Source organism: Homarus americanus, unplaced genomic scaffold (genome assembly GCF_018991925.1).
Source record: "Homarus americanus isolate GMGI-L3 unplaced genomic scaffold, GMGI_Hamer_2.0 scaffold11302, whole genome shotgun sequence".
Lineage (NCBI taxonomy): Eukaryota > Metazoa > Arthropoda > Malacostraca > Decapoda > Nephropidae > Homarus > Homarus americanus.
The window spans coordinates 1,233,929-1,250,593 of record NW_024736744.1 but is presented as its reverse complement, the minus strand read 5'-3'; the positions used below and the strand labels follow the sequence as shown (position 1 = coordinate 1,250,593).

At 45.7% G+C, this 16,665-nt stretch overlaps 2 protein-coding genes across 2 annotated transcripts; one reads left to right on the top strand and one right to left on the bottom strand.

Annotated features, from left to right (window-relative positions):
• Positions 1–978: 978 nt before the first annotated feature.
• Positions 979–7,891, bottom strand: LOC121872423. Its single transcript, XM_042375165.1, has 6 exons — positions 7,698–7,891; positions 7,295–7,534; positions 4,703–4,933; positions 3,913–4,152; positions 1,868–1,995; positions 979–1,311 (listed from the first exon to the last, which is right to left on the bottom strand). Exons 1-6 carry the CDS (start codon positions 7,845–7,847, stop codon positions 1,221–1,223), a joined length of 1,080 nt encoding a protein of 359 aa, XP_042231099.1. The 5' UTR covers positions 7,848–7,891; the 3' UTR covers positions 979–1,220.
• A 2,719-nt stretch (positions 7,892–10,610) lies between these two features.
• Positions 10,611–16,452, top strand: LOC121872422. Its single transcript, XM_042375164.1, has 6 exons — positions 10,611–11,290; positions 11,454–11,693; positions 12,297–12,527; positions 13,883–14,116; positions 15,985–16,112; positions 16,258–16,452. The coding sequence occupies exons 1-6, from the start codon at positions 10,991–10,993 to the stop codon at positions 16,346–16,348; spliced, it is 1,224 nt and encodes a 407-aa protein (XP_042231098.1). The 5' UTR covers positions 10,611–10,990; the 3' UTR covers positions 16,349–16,452.
• The last annotated feature ends 213 nt before the right edge of the window (positions 16,453–16,665 follow it).

The window sequence follows — 16,665 nt, the reverse complement described above, 5'->3', positions numbered from 1 at the left end:
ACTTCAGTATGCAGACGATTTCACCCTTGTTGCTCATTCTAAATGCGACCTACAGGAGATCCTGAACACCTATGCAGATACGTATGCACACGTCATCCTTGAGGTGAATGTGCTTATAACTCCGATTCTCTTTCAGCCTGCCCCTGGTTCAGCCACACCTCCACATTCCATCCAGCATAATGGTACTACCCTCTCTAGTGTTACTCATTTTCAGTATTTCGGCTACCACCTGTCCACCACCGCGGACATCGATGAAGAGATTCAACATCGGATGTGTATCTCAAGCCTTTGGCAGACTCCGTACCCGTGTCTTCAGCTGTAGGGAGCTGAAATTATCTACAAAGCTGCATGTATATCGAGCAGTGGTCCTCCCCACCCTGCTATATGACAGCGAGACATGGGTCACATACAGGGGGCACCTCAAGACACTTGAAAACCTTCACCAACGTAGTCTACGTTCCATCCTCTGAGTTCGCTGGGAAGACAAGAGAACAAATGCCAGTTTTCTCGCTAACACCAATTGTAGGAGCATCGAGGCTACCATTATCCATGAGCAACTACTTTGGACTGGCCATGTTGCCCGCATGGACGACACTAGACTGCCAAAGCAGCTACTTTACAGTCACCCAACTAATAGTAAACGTAACGCTGGCGGGCAACTGGAAAGGTATAAGGATAGTCTTAAGACAAACATGAAAAAGTGCCAAATCGATCCCCTCACCTGGGAGACGATCACGCCACACCGTAACGCTTGGAGGATCACCACACGAGAAGGTGTTAATACTTACGAATTAGCCCGACTGCAAGCCGAGGCAGACAAGCCCCAGCGCCGGAAAGACGCTGCCGCCGCCCCTCACTCACTAGATGTAGCCATCCACATGTGCAACATCTGTGATCGACCCTGCCGGTCCCGTATCGGCCTCTTTAGTCACTTTAAAACTCGCCAACCTGGGTGACATCCTTAATAGCTCATATTATTTTATCATAGCTGGATGATCGTCATACTCGATTCCGAGTGACAGCAAAGTAGTAGTAGTAGTGTTGTTTCTTAAGAGTAAAGCTGTCATCAACACTATTGTTTCCGAAGACAGTGCAGCTCCAGGCACAGCTGCCATTACACGGTCATCATCACTTCACGACCATCTGCAGCAATACACCACAGAGGACTCCTGATGACTCGTGACCTGTTACTGTTCGTGGTGAGAGAGGGGCGGTGACTGTCAGCAGTAGAGCCAGTCACGGTGATCTGCTGGCCGACACTTAACTGGACACTTGTCTGGGATTTTCTCGTCGTGGAACTTTTTCTTGTACCTGTAACGTAAAGTTTGTGTTAACAAGAATATAACAAATATTACTGAGCGAAACATGGATACTGTTGTACGGGTCTTTGAGTTAATACACGTATATCTAGATGAGGGACGACCTGGCATAAATAAATACAATAATGAAATAAAAAAGATCAATAGTTAGAAACAACTTACTAACGTAGGTATCATTCGTCCACTCTAAGGGCTCTAACATCCCAGGCTAATAAGTGACGATCTTCTCCCCGCGTGATTATGGTGGCCCCCATCCCCTGCCCTCCCCCTCTCACCCCTCACACACTCTTACCTCCTCAACCCAACACCCCACACCTTCACCCCTCACACACTCTCACCCTTCACGCCTCACACACCCTCACCCCTCACACACTCTCACCCTTCACCCCCCACACACTCTCACCCTTCACCCCCCACACACTCTCACCCTTCACGCCTCACACACACCCTCACACACACCCTTCACCCCCCACACACTCTCACCCTTCACCCCCCACACACTCTCACCCTTCACGCCTCACACACCCTCACCCCTCACACACTCTCACCTCCTTAGCCCAACAAAGAGACCATCGACGCGGCGTGTTGGCCAGGGGGAAGTGTCCGCCTCATACTCCCCGCACCAGTAACTGTCGTGGGTCAACACGTGGCCAGCCATGAACGGCCACAGCATATCCTGGGGAAGGCGCCGCCGAATAAGTGGGTGTGAAGGTGGAGTTTATGGGCGGGGCTGACGCATAGGTGGAATCGGTTGAGGGAAGTGGGTAGACCTCTGGGTTGATAGGAGGTGGTGGTGGGCAGGTAAGTCCAAAAGAGGTTCATAGTATGTGTGGTAGTGTTACTAGGCAGGTGGATGGGGTTGATTGCTAGCACAGGTGAGGAAGGTATTCTTAGTGGAGAGAAAATACAGGTGGATGAAATAAGTGGAATATGTAGATGGAAGAATATGTGGTTATTAAGAGAAGGTGGAGGAGACTGTTGGTATGGTAGTATGGGTGGACGGTGGAGGAGACTGTTGGTATGGTAGCATGAGTGGACGGTGGAGGAGACTGTTGGTATGGTAGTATGGGTGGACGGTGGAGGAGACTGTTGGTATGGTAGTATGGGTGGACGGTGGAGGAGACTGTTGGTATGGTAGCATGAGTGGACGGTGGAGGAGACTGTTGGTATGGTAGTATGAGTGGACGGTGGAGGAGACTGTTGGTATGGTAGTATGGGTGGACGGTGGAGACTGTTGGTATGGTAGTATGGTGGACGGTGGAGGAGACTGTTGGTATGGTAGTATGAGTGGACGGTGGAGGAGACTGTTGGTATGGTAGTATGGTGGACGTGGAGGAGACTGTTGGTATGGTAGTATGAGTGGGCGGTGGAGGAGACTGCGGTGGAGGACTGTTGGTATGGTAGTATGAGTGGACGTGGAGGAGACTGTTGGTATGGTAGTATGGGTGGACGGTGGAGGAGACTGTTGGTATGGTAGTATGGTGGACGGGAGGAGACTGTTGGTATGGTAGCATGAGTGGACGGTGGAGGAGACTGTTGGTATGGTAGGTGGACGGTGGAGGAGACTGTTGGTATGGTAGTATGGTGGACGGTGGAGACTGTTGGTATGGTAGCATGAGTGGACGGTGGAGAGAGACTGTTGGTATGGTAGCATGGTGGACGGTGGAGGAGACTGTTGGTATGGTAGCATGGTGGACGTGGAGAGACTGTTGGTATGGTAGCATGAGTGGCCGGTGGAGGAGACTGTTGGTATGGTAGTATGGGAGGACGGTGGAGACTGTTGGTAGTATGTGGTAGTATGGGAGGGACGGTGGAGGAGACTGTTGGTATGGTAGTATGGGAGGACGGGTGGAGGAGACTGTTGGTATGGTAGCATGAGGGACGGTGGAGGAGACTGTGGTATGGTAGTATGAGTGGACGGTGGAGGAGACTGGGTGTGAGTAGGGAGGACGGTGGAGGAGACTGCTGGTATGGTAGTATGGGAGGACGGTGGAGGAGACTGTTGGGTATGGTGAGTATGGGGAGGACGGTGGAGGAGACTGTTGGTATGGTAGCATGGTGGACGGTGGAGGAGACTGTTGTGGTATGTAGGTGGACGGTGGAGGAGACTGTTTGGTATGGTAGTATGAGTGGACGGTGGAGAGACTGTTGGTATGGTAGCATGGAGTGGACGGTGGAGGAGACTGTTGGTATGGTATGGGTGGACGGTGGAGGAGACTGTTGGTATGGTAGCATGAGTGGACGCTGTTGGTATGGTATGAGGTGGACGGTGGAGGAGACTGTTGGTATGGTAGCATGAGTGGACGGTGGAGGAGACTGTTGGTATGGTAGCATGAGTGGACGGTGGAGGAGACTGTTGGTATGGTAGCATGAGTGGACGGTGGAGGAGACTGTTGGTATGGTAGCATGAGTGGACGGTGGAGGAGACTGTTGGTATGGTAGTATGGGGAACAACTATGATGAATAATTTACTGGATATAAAGCGAAATTAATGTTATATTATCAAGCAGGATGATGTAAGTTAATATAATTCACTTCAGAAATCGTCACCACTCAAGACACAAAAGATGCGTCACTCTCATCAGTCACTCACCCTCAATATGTCCTGATCGTCACCATACTTGTGTTCGTTTTTAGCTCTTATGATCATATTGTCTCTGAGGGCGGCCAGTAGGTGGACGGCGTGCCTGCTGGGGGACTGGTCGTGGTCCCAACGGGCGCCCCACAGTCCCCCGAGGATGGGAAAGTCATGTTTGGGATGATCCCGCATTATGTGGAACTGGAGTCCAGACAACCACCACGCCCTCACTGCTTCCACTTCACGATCTATTATCTGTAACATTTCATCTATTTAAAAAAATCCGGTAAAAAATTAGATGTTGCAACACATAAGTCATGAACCGTGAGTGTGTCACGCCCGTATTATTAAACAACATCTTCCCTTGAAGAGGGTCGTCTTGTTTCAACCTGAGTTTTAAACTAAATTCCAATAAAATTAATTTATAATATTGGAATTAGTTCATTTTCCCGCCACACCGCCCCGTTAAATACTGTACTGCGGTGTCCCTCAGGACTCATTTAGTTTAAAACTCGGGTTGAAACACGACGACCCTCTTCAAGGGAAGATGTTGTTGAATAATAAGGGCGTCAGAGTCGCACCAACATGGCCGCCAGCTGGTCAACACACCAACATGGCCGCCAGCTGGTCAACACACCAACATGACCACCAGCTGGTCAACACATCAACATGGCCGCCAGCTGGTCAACACATCAACATGGCCGCCAGCTGGTCAACACGTCAACATGGCCGCCAGCTGGTCAACACATCAACATGGCCGCCAGCTGGTAGAGAGAGGAGGAGAAGAAGAAGGAAGAAGTGTTACCTGTGAGTCAGAATCTCGCACCATGATCGCCGCCACCTGGAAGTCGCCAAGAGGAGCGAGTCGCCACATCATGGGATTAATTAGAGACAAGTTGCCCAGAGGCGGTGGCAAGTTGGTGATGTCACACACGTCAAGGTGAGCGTGACGTCCTAGGAGAGGACACAGGACACTACCACGTCCACGAGGATCAGTGTAGAGACGCACCCGCCACCCAGGGTACACCGCCGTCACCTGCCAGATGGTCACATTACAGTGTATTCTCTTTATAACACAGATCTTATTCACTACACCTCGCTAGAGGAAATGTCACGGCCGTTTTAGCTCCCGGGGATAAACTTTCAGTGCAATGGCTAGTATTAGCTGTGAACAGCTCTGTGCCCTACTGAAGGTCAACGACAAAAGCTTGAAATTAAAAGTGATTGTGAGGATGAAGGAGGAAAACACGAAAACACAGGCCAATGGAGGGTTGTGGGGAGAGGAACGACCAAACTGGTGGTGAAGAAAGATTAGGAAACGAATACAGCTAAGTGTACTAACTTTTTTAGTCCGTTGGTACACGAATTGGATGGGAAGATAGACGAGGACAAGGCTGACAAGGAAGGTACGAAAACCTTAATCGATGGTGATTCCCAGGTATGGTACCTGGACAGAGCTTTTTGTGTCAAAACTAGAAATAGGATGCCAGGAGCTGGGGTGGGGGATATAGTTGACAGGATGGGCAATATCTTATCTGGTAAAGGGAACAAACCCATTATTTGCCTCAGTGCAGAAGGCAATGATATTGGCCGGTGTAGGAGTGAGGAACTTCTTGATAAGTTCAAGGCCGCTATCGAACATATTGATCAATGATTCCCAACATGGCTTCACAAGTGGGCGTTCATGTCTGACAAATCTATTAACATTCTTTTCAACTTTTTTCGAATCAGTTTATGACGGACACGATTATAATGTGGTATACCTCGATTTTAGCAAAACCTTCAACAAAGTTCCCCACAAAAGACTAATACGAAAAGTGGAGGCTCATTGAATTGGAGGAGATATTCTAAAATGGATTAGGGCGTGGTTACAGGGCAGGAAACAGCGAGTAAGCATTAATGGGACTAAATCTGATTGGGGCAACGTCACTAGTGGAGTTCCCCAGGGCTCAGTACTTGGACCTTTACTATTTATTATATACATAAACGACATAGCTATAGGCATAGACAGATACATAAGTAAATTTGCTGATGACACTAAAATAGGGAGTGAAATTAAATCCGGCGATGACTCCGCAAAACTACAGGAAGGACTAAGAACTTTTTTCGCTTGGTCTGAAAAATGGCAGATGAAGTTTATATTGGACAAATGTAAAGTACTTAGTCTAGAAGATGTAAACAGAGAAATCAGACACCAGATGAACAACGTTGTTATAGAGAAATCCGAGTGTGAGAAAGACTTAGGAGTAATGTTAAGTAGGAATCTTAAATCAAGACAACAATGGGTATTTACTCGAAACAAGGCTAACAAAGTACTTGGGTTCATAGAAAGGAGTGTTAGTTACAAGACTAGCGAGGTTATCCTAAAACTATATCTTACGCTTGAGACCTCACTTGGATTACGCGGTTCAGTTCTGGTCAAGGTCTTACAGAATGGATATAGAATCCATAGAAAGCATTCAGAGGAGAATGAAAAGAATAATCCAGGGCATTAGGAACCTTGAGAACAGAGACAGACAGGTTAAAGCATCTTAATTTGCACTCCCTCGAGAGACGTAGAGTGAGGGGCGATATGATAGAGGTGTATAAATGGAAGTCATGGCTAAACAAAGGTGACATTACAAAGGTACTCAAACTATCCAACCAGAAGCAAACTCGCAGCAATAGTTTTAAATTAGACAAATTTAGATTTAGGAGCGAGATTGATAAACATTGGTTTGGAAATAGAGTGGTGGATGAGTGGAACAAGTTGCCAAACATCATCACTAACTCGAATATGCTGAATAGCTTCAAATATAGGTGGATGTAAACGGGACTGTCCAGTATGGGCCAATAGGCCAGCTACAGTTTCCTCCATTCCCACGTTCTCTCTTGCGAATGTTTTCTAAGGTGGTAGAAGACCGAAGGGGTCACATATCACGAGCTAAATCACACTGACATCAGGGTAACCAAGAACTAGCCATTGGTTACATTAGGGTTTGGCTTCTCATTAATATTGTTGGGATCATCACTAACTGATGGGTGAAGGTTGACAAGATAAGCCTCACAATACTGTTGTTGTGATTAAATTGTTTATATGTGACTATATTAATGATGTAATCAATGTACATTTATATAATATCATCAAATTAATTATTCTGATCACCTGAAGATTCGCCCACCCGCCTGACTTCACCTTAACATTAACCATCCTAACACTAACCTGACGTAACAAATACTAACTTAACCTAACTGTTGAGTCCTGACAAGTAAACAAAAAGTGTCTCTACAGATTCGTCTAATAATTTTACTTTACCTCAGCAGAAATAATGAACAGGTTTAATTAAACCAAATGAAATCTTTGATGAATGGAAGAAAACTGTTGCAGAAAAACAAATACACAGGTGTGTCAGATTACCTGGGAGAGTATGTCGTCCAGCCCCACCCAGTATTCTGGGTTGTCGCCGTACAGGGAGAAACTAACTACCCGTTGGCCGCCTCCTGCCGCCCACGCCCGCCGCCCACATGTGCCGCCCACACCTGCTGAGGAGAAGTTCAGAGATACCGGAGAGGAAGACGTCTCAGGAGGCGACACTTGAGCTGAACAATCACGACCATCACACCGACACTGTCCACCGTCCCACCAGGGCAGCGGCTCCTGACGGCCACACAGTAACACGTAACTAAACGCACTAATATTAACTGTGTATAATAGATCAAGAGAACTACTGTATTATTACTTATTACATCACAAATATTTCATGATGGCTTGTATGGACAACTTGCATTAAACATTCGGTAGTTCTTTACAGCAGACAAACCTCTTCACTGTGGCCAGTGTCAAGCTCCGGGGCGACGACGACATCTGCTGGTACTTTCCTGCTGCGCTGTGTTGTTTGGTCGTAGGTCGTGATGGTTCCTGTGCTGAGGATGTAGGTCGTAGAGGCTCCTGTATTGTGGGTGTAGGTCATGGTGTCTCCTGTGAGGCTATTGTAGGTGGTGGTGGCTCCTGTGAGGCTATTGTAGGTGGTGGTGGCTCCTGTGAGGCTATTGTAGGTGGTGGTGGCTCCTGTGAGGCTATTGTAGGTGGTGGTGGCTCCTGTGAGGCTATTGTAGGTGGTGGTGGCTCTTAAGTGGAGAGTGTACATCACCTGTCCAACAAGGAGACAACACACACTCGTCCAAACACCACAGTAAATATATGACCTCATTCTCCTCGTCCAGACGGGAAGACGAAACTCAAGACTTCTGGAAATAAACCACAAGAGTGTTTATATCGGGGTAAGTGGCCAGATGTCATCACACTCCTGAGCTCCTGATCCTTCGCTCTCCTCCACTTAATGTTAACAAATCAACTAATATAATTCGAGTAATTTATCTAAACTGATTAATTTCTCACATTTGCTTTCCCTTAAAATTCCGAATATTTTCTTTCGCACTTTAGTTTCCTTTACTGTACATTGTAATTACACTTTCCATCCTGCTGTTGACTATAGTTCAGCTCACTCACTCACCTCATGTTTATTTTATCAGGTCGCTGCTCACACCTGACGAGGGCGGAAGCTCAACAAGATGCTCACACCACCAGGAAAATCACAGCTGTTTTAAGTTTATCTTTTCCTCCTCAACCACGTAGTGACCTTCCACCCGGGGTCCAGGCTATGTTGTTTACAAGACGATTCTCCCCCCAAATGCTATGACGAGGAGCTGTGTGTGTGTGTGTGTGTGTGTGTGTGTGGTGTGTGTGTGTGTGTGTTATTTTTTTCATCTTAGCTTGCACATTGTCCCTAAACGTCGCTTATGTATAAAAAAGCGATTTTTTCTTCATAATATTCACTTTCATTTTAATCTAATTTCTTCTAGTCTATACAACTTAAACGTCCTGTATTAAGAGTGTTGTTGTAGGAGGTTAGAGAGAGAGAGAGAGAGAGAGAGAGAGTATTGTTTACGTGGCAGCAATGACGTCAGATCTCGAGCCGCACTAAAACCAATATGACAATCACCAAATTATATTTCAATCACTAAACTACGGATACTATTTACCAAGACTGAAGAGTAAAATATTTAACCACTGTGAAGACGATACAGCAGTCGCCAATAATGAACGTACAAATATTACAGTTTACTTCTTACTTACGGGATAATCTTCATAACTAAGGTAGATATTAAAAGAAGGCAATGATGTGGTACTTCTCGATCTTAAGGTATCATAGACAGTGGTGTGTGTTTCTGGGTTTGAATACTTACAGGTGTGGGACCAAAATGTTATCAAGGAAAAGAAGATCTAAATAGTTCTTGTGATTCACCACCCGACCCCCTAGGCATATGGAGGAGGAGGAGGAGGAAAGAAAACCTTAATATGAAAAACGCCTCAACTTTCCTGGTGGCATCGGTATCCTGTAAGTCCCCGCCCCCGTCAGTAGTGATGTGACCATAACAGAAATAATGAGGTGAGTTAATGAGCTGAACCACAGTCAAGAGCAGTCATGGAAACAACTCTCTCCTCTCCCCCAGTCCCAGAGTGTGATTACAATGAGCTGTACAGGAAACTACAGCGTAAAATAAATCATTAGAATAAGGGAAAGGAACCAAGTTGGTCCATATTTACGTCATCGTTTGTTTACCGCAGAGCATTGTGGGGGGAATCTGGGGTTGGTGTGGCTGAGGTGCGTGTTATTTGTATGAGTGGCGATACAGGGACGATTTTAAAGTGTTCTGTGATGATAGACAACGAAACTAATGAACTAAGATGATGGCTTATAAATAGGTAGAGAGTTTTCTGCTGGGAAATCCGACTAAAAATTTCGTTTGATTCGAAGGTGAAAGTGGGTCCTATAGGCATGACTGCCTGATATGAACGGGGTGCATTCAACACACTGTATACTAAGGAGGTATCATGACCGGCATTGTACTTGATCGCCTTAACTTTCCCAACTTTTAAAGTGAGGTACCAGTTTACAGCTACATATACTGTATTTATTATCTTGCACTATAGACTTGATTATGGTGATGTTCGGTGGTTCATTTCATGCGGCACAAATCAACCGAATTTTGGTGTACAGTACATTGGTGGCTCTAAATGTAAGTTGCAAAAAAGTCCTGCTATATCTGGGTGATTTGTGTCACATGGAATGAACTATATGCAGGATAATAAAAATATGTACAGTACGTTAAGTATTAGTAAATGATGACATTTAATAAATACGTGAACAGACAAAATAAAACTATAATACATAGTGAGCTCCATAGAGACGTAGAGTGAGGGGCGATATGACTGAGGTGTATAAATGGGTCAGGGCTAAACAAAGGTGATATACCAAAGGTACTCAAACTGTCCAACCAGGAGCGGACTCGTAGCAATGGTTTTAAATATGACAAATTTGGATTTAGGCGAGAGATAGGTAAACATTGGTTTAGAAATAAGTGTAGTGGATGAATGGAACAAGTTACCGAACATCACCATTAACTCGAACACGCTGGGTAGCTTTAGACATAGGTTGGACGGATATATAAGCGATAGGGGTTGGGTGTGAACGGGGCTGCCTATAGTATGGGCCAATAGGCTCGCTGCAGTTTCTTCCATTCTTATGTTCTATAGCCTGGGGCCCGGGGGTACAGTGCGACAGTTTATTGCCAGTGGTCATCACTGTCATGGACGTTGTGACATTTTTGATCGGCGAGCGACGGTTTATATTTGTAGTGTCTTACTGTCTAATCAACCTAACTTTCGACTGCATTTTTCATCATTAAACCGTCTACTCATAAGGCACCATCTTAGGTTATCAACTTAGTTGTCTCCGATCACAAAACACTTCAAAATCGTCCCTGTATCATCGCTCCCATACAAAACTACATGCACCTCCGCCAAAACAACCTCGGATTTCCCCCTCAATGCCTTGTGGCGACCAAACGATGACTTAGTTGTTGATTATTTAGCATTATGGAATAACATATTAAGAATGGACTGAACTCGACTACTGTATGTCAGCAGTGGAGGAGAGCGAAGGATCAGGAGCTCGGGAGTGATGACATCTGGCCACTTACCCCGATATAAACACTCTTGTGGTTTATTTCCAGAAGTCTTGAGTTTCGTCTTCCCGTCTGGACGAGGAGAATGAGGTCATATATTTACTGTGGTGTTTGGACGAGTGTGTGTTGTCTCCTTGTTGGACAGGTGATGTACACTCTCCACTTAAGAGCCACCACCACCTACAATAGCCTCACAGGAGCCACCACCACCTACAATAGCCTCACAGGAGCCACCATGACCTACACCCACAATACAGGAGCCTCTATGACCTACATCCTCAGCACAGGAACCATCAAGACCTACGACCAAACAACACAGCGCAGCAGGAAAGTACCAGCAGATGTCGTCGTCGCCCCGGAGCTTGACACTGGCCACAGTGAAGAGGTTTGTCTGCTGTAAAGAACTACCGAATGTTTAATGCAAGTTGTCCATACAAACCATCATGAAATATTTGTGATGTAATAAGTAATAATACAGTAGTTCTCTTGATCTATTATACACAGTTAATATTAGTGCGTTTAGTTACGTGTTACTGTGTGGCCGTCAGGAGCCGCTGCCCTGGTGGGACGGTGGACAGTGTCGGTGTGATGGTCGTGATTGTACAGCTCAAGTGTCGCCTCCTGAGACGTCTTCCTCTCCGGTATCTCTGAACTTCTCCTCAGCAGGTGTGGGCGGCACATGTGGGCGGCGGGCGTGGGCGGCAGGAGGCGGCCAACGGGTAGTTAGTTTCTCCCTGTACGGCGACAACCCAGAATACTGGGTGGGGCTGGACGACATACTCTCCCAGGTAATCTGACACACCTGTGTATTTGTTTTTCTGCAACAGTTTTCTTCCATTCATCAAAGATTTCATTTGGTTTAATTAAACCTGTTCATTATTTCTGCTGAGGTAAAGTAAAATTATTAGACGAATCTGTAGAGACACTTTTTGTTTACTTGTCAGGACTCAACAGTTAGGTTAAGTTAGTATTTGTTACGTCAGGTTAGTGTTAGGATGGTTAATGTTAAGGTGAAGTCAGGCGGGTGGGCGAATCTTCAGGTGATCAGAATAATTAATTTGATGATATTATATAAATGTACATTGATAACATCATTAATATAGTCACATATAAACAATTTAATCACAACAACAGTATTGTGAGGCTTATCTTGTCAACCTTCACCCATCAGTTAGTGATGATCCCAACAATATTAAGGAGAAGCCAAACCCTAATGTAACCAATGGCTAGTTCTTGGTTACCCTGATGTCAGTGTGATTTAGCTCGTGATATGTGACCCCTTAGATCTTACACCACTTTAGAAAACATTCGCAAGAGAGGAAAGAAAGTTTGGTGTCGTGAATAAGATCTGTGTTATAAAGAGAATACACTGTAATGTGACTATCTGGCAGGTGACGGCGGTGTACCCTGGGTGGCGGGTGCGTCTCTACACTGATCCTCGTGGACGTGATAGTGTTCTGTGTCCTCTCCTAGGTCGTCACGCCCACTTTGACGTCTGTGACATCACCAACTTGCCACCACCTCTGGGCAACTTGTCTCTCCTGCTGCCATCAATGTGGCGGCTGTCCCCTCTCGGTGACCCACAGGTGGCGGCCATCATGGTACGCGACTTGGACTCAGCGGTAAGATCACGACGTACAGTGTGTCAAGATGAAGAGGCCCGGCGTGACTCACTGTTTACTGGAGTAGTTAATTAGTTTAAATTAGATGACTATTATGTTAAGGTTTTATTATTAACTAGCAGAAACGCCCAGCTCTTTAGCTAGGCCACGGTAGAATGGACAGCCTAGAAAAGTTAGAGATCAAAGAAAAGTAAGCTGTAATGAGAGAGAGCATAAGGATAAAATTAGCTATAATATGCGGGATGGGATACAACTTTTTACCCTCTGTGTGGTGTAACCAATGGAGGTTAGTTGCAGAGAAAAGTAAGCCATAATGAAAGAGAACCTAAGGATCAAAATAGCTGTAAATCATAGGAAGGAATACGACTTTTCTACGTGTGTGCGTCCGGCCTAACGGTTAGTCTCTCTCTCTTTCTCTCGTTCTCTCAGGCTGGTCCGGTTGGTTGTGTCGTATCTGGTTGGTTGGAGTTTTTTTTAGCTCCCCACATGACACTTGCTATCCATGCCAAGTTTGGTCCAGATAGGTAAAGTAGTTAACGAGATTCTCGTGCGGACACACAGACAAACAGACAGACAGACTTCTTTGTTTTATATATATATAGATGAGAATTCACTCATTTATTAACTAGAGGGCTTCTTTATCGTGGAAAGCACTGTATTTGTGTATAACCAAGTCAACAGTTATGTTCACATGATGACAAGAGTATATCAACTGTTTAAGTGACTCTTCATATTATTGTGTCTTCTTAAGAACGTGGAGACTCACATGGCGATCTATTGTTAATTTGTTGAGTTATTTGGCTTACAAATTCGGGACGGCTTCCTTACATACAAACAAAAGCACACTTAACTTCGCCTCTTTCACACCAGCATTTTTTGTTACGTGAAAAAAAAAAGCTGTGTATTACTGTGTGGAGCATAACAGAATATGACGGTATATGAATCTCTTGGCCTTATAGTAACGCTGACTCTGGGTAGTGTGTTGTATATAAACACAATATGTAATTAGCCCACATTTATACAAGTCTGTCTATCTGTATGTAGACAAAGGCTATTACAAGGCAGATGCGCGCCAGCACAGGGTGACTAGTGTGTTCATCAATCCTTAAACTAAGAAGGAAAACAGTAATTATTGATCTTATCTGAAAATCCCACACCAGGCAGCACCGGGTGAAAGTTTGAGACAAACTCAATTTGACCTGAAGATATTGTGTTCACAACTCACACTCACTGGTACTCCGACGAACAGAATTTCCATGAACAAAACACAAATAATATGCAATTGCTTATGATCATTACGGAATATATTGCAGATAATAACATCATCAATGAACTACCTGGTCAAAACCTTACAGATAACAGACCGTGAAGCGAATGCAGTGAAGGAATGGCTGTCATCCGAGAAGGTGTTTCATGTAATGCGTGACCATCCTCTACACGATATTGCTGTGATGGCTGGCATGTGGGGAGCTCGGTGGGACGGCGACCCAGCCAGGAAGATGCCCACCCTAATGGCTACCCTCAGAGACACCCTGTTCACCAAGGGCATGGGCAGACGTGGCTATTTTGACGACCAATTCTTGCTGACGGTGAGTGGATGTCTGTGTCTGTGTTCCCTCGGGTTTTATTCCAAGAAAAGTGGTAAAATAAGAAGAAACGGAATTTGTTCACTCATATCATTACCAGTCATATAACAGCCAATAACGAGTTATATCTCACACACACACACACACACTAACTACTACTTCTACTACTTTGCTGTCACTCGGAATCGAGTATGACGATCATCCAGCTATGATATAATGATATGAGTTATTAGGGATGTCACCTAGGTCGGTGAGTTTTGAGGTGCTAAAGAGACCGATACGGGACCCGCAGCGTCGTTCACATTCGTTGCAAATGTGGAGGGCTCCATCTACTGCGGGAGGAGCGGTGGCAGCGTCTTTACGGCGTTGGCGCTTGTCTGCCTCGGTTTGTAGTCGGGGTAATTCGAAAGCATTGACACCTTCTCGTGCGGTGCTCCTCCAAGACTAGCCTTATACCTTATCAATTGCCCGACGGCGTTACATTTACTATTCGTTAGGTGACTATAAAGTAGCTGCTTTGACAGTCTACTATCGTCCATGTGGGGTGAGCAGAGTGGCTCCTCGAAAGGGCTGCCCAGTCGCACAGACAGGACCGGATTGCGCTGCTGCCAAGATCCCAGTGCATAAGCACCTATCTTATCTGTGCCGCCCATGTGCAGAGTTGTGACTAGAGACTCCCGGCAGTCATCTCTGCCTGTCCACGTCGTCACTCGTCTATCGTCATTGGACTTTTGGGGGTATAGGGGTTTTGATGATGATTAGAAGTATGATGAGCTGGATGAAGGCTGTGAGTGAGTTGATTTATGTGTAGTGGCAGGAGCGCAGGCTACAACCACACATCTTGGCTCTTCCTTTTCCTGATCCAGTGGTGCTGGTCTAGCCTGGGCCCACGAGGCAACCCGTTACCGTGTGTTGACACAAGGAGGCACAGTAGGAGTCTTGGTGGTGGAAGCAAGTAATGCTTGCACATTAATACTAATAATGTTGCCACACTAGATGCATTACACAAACCTGTGTACACACACACCCAACACACATCACTGTGGAACCGATCTTCTTTCTACTGGAGGGCGTTTTACTCACTGGATTGTCAACACATCCAACAAAGCTCGTAAGGACTTTAGTACTCGAGAATTCTGGACGCGGGGACAGTGAGCCTTCTCTGATATCAGAATATTCGATCCCCGGTCGCATGTCACTGTGACTTGTCTTTTGAGGCTGCACACAGGAGGAACAAGAACGAAGAGAATAGACCAAGCGAAGAGATAATCCAGAACGTGGACCAAGGCAGCTTCACTCCTCTGGTGTTCACAACAGCGGGTGGGATGGGACCTAGTGCACAAAGCGCTCATACTCCAGACCGGCCGATGTGTTATCAGAACAAAAGCAGCAGCCCAGAAGTTATGTCGTGGCCTGGTTAAGGTGTCGCCTATCCTTCTCTCTACTCAGGTTTGCTCTGTTGTGTCTCAGGGGAACAAGATCTTCGCAGATATTGACTATGAGGCAACATTCACTGAATGCCGTATAGATCTGTGACGTAACTAACTCAGCTACGGTAGCCACTTTTGTGTTAGGATAGGTATTACACGTGTGCCGAAGGTTTGGTTATAACGGGAGGTTAGAAGCCATATTAAAAAAGTAGTTGTAGCAGCTCACAAAGATTTATCTCACTACTGATTTCATAATCCATTCAGTTTTATTTTGTCGGTTTTGTGGATTAAGGCGCTTAAGACATGTCTGGTGCACACCAAAAGGACATTCACTTCAATAATTTTCTCTTCCTAAACTAATTTATATTTTTCTCCATTGCTGAACATAGCCAAAGAATAAGACGAACAAATTATTCTTCCTTCTAAATCTTGTTTCCGAAGGCTGTAGTGTACCCGACCATGAAGGGACAAGTGATGGCTCATGACAGCTACTTGTGTGGCAGGTACGAGAACGACTCAAAACCTTGGCCAACACAGCGGCAGGAGGGCGCCTTCGTCGGGGCCCGCAGGTGAGTGAGGCCTACATCGATATGTTAGGAAGTTGTCTGTCATAGTTTTGTAATGTCTGTGAGTGTGTTAAAGATGAAATTATGCGTACACACACACACACACACACACACACACACACTCTCATGATATTTTTACTTCTTTCAGATACAAGAAACAATTTCAAAATGAAATAATTCGTCAAAGGTGTCCACGAGAATGTCGCCCACCAGAGCATCCTGGCTGGCTATACTGCTGAGTGTGGTCCACACCTGACTGGCTACACCCCTGGCTGGTTATACTGCTGAGTATAGCCCAGTGTGTGTGTGTGTGTGTGTGTGTGTTGGTGTGTGTGTTGTGTGTGTGTGCTGGTGTGTGTGTGTGTGTGTGTGTGCGTGTGTGTGTGTGTGTGTGTTTGTGTGTGTGTTGGTGTGTGTGTGTGTTGGTGTGTGTGTGTGTGTGTGTGTGTGTGTGTGTGTTGTGTGTGTGTTGTGTGTGTTGCGTGTGTGTGTTGCGTGTGTGTGTGTGTGTGTGTGTGTTGCGCGTGTGTAGTAATAGAAATAATAATAATAATAA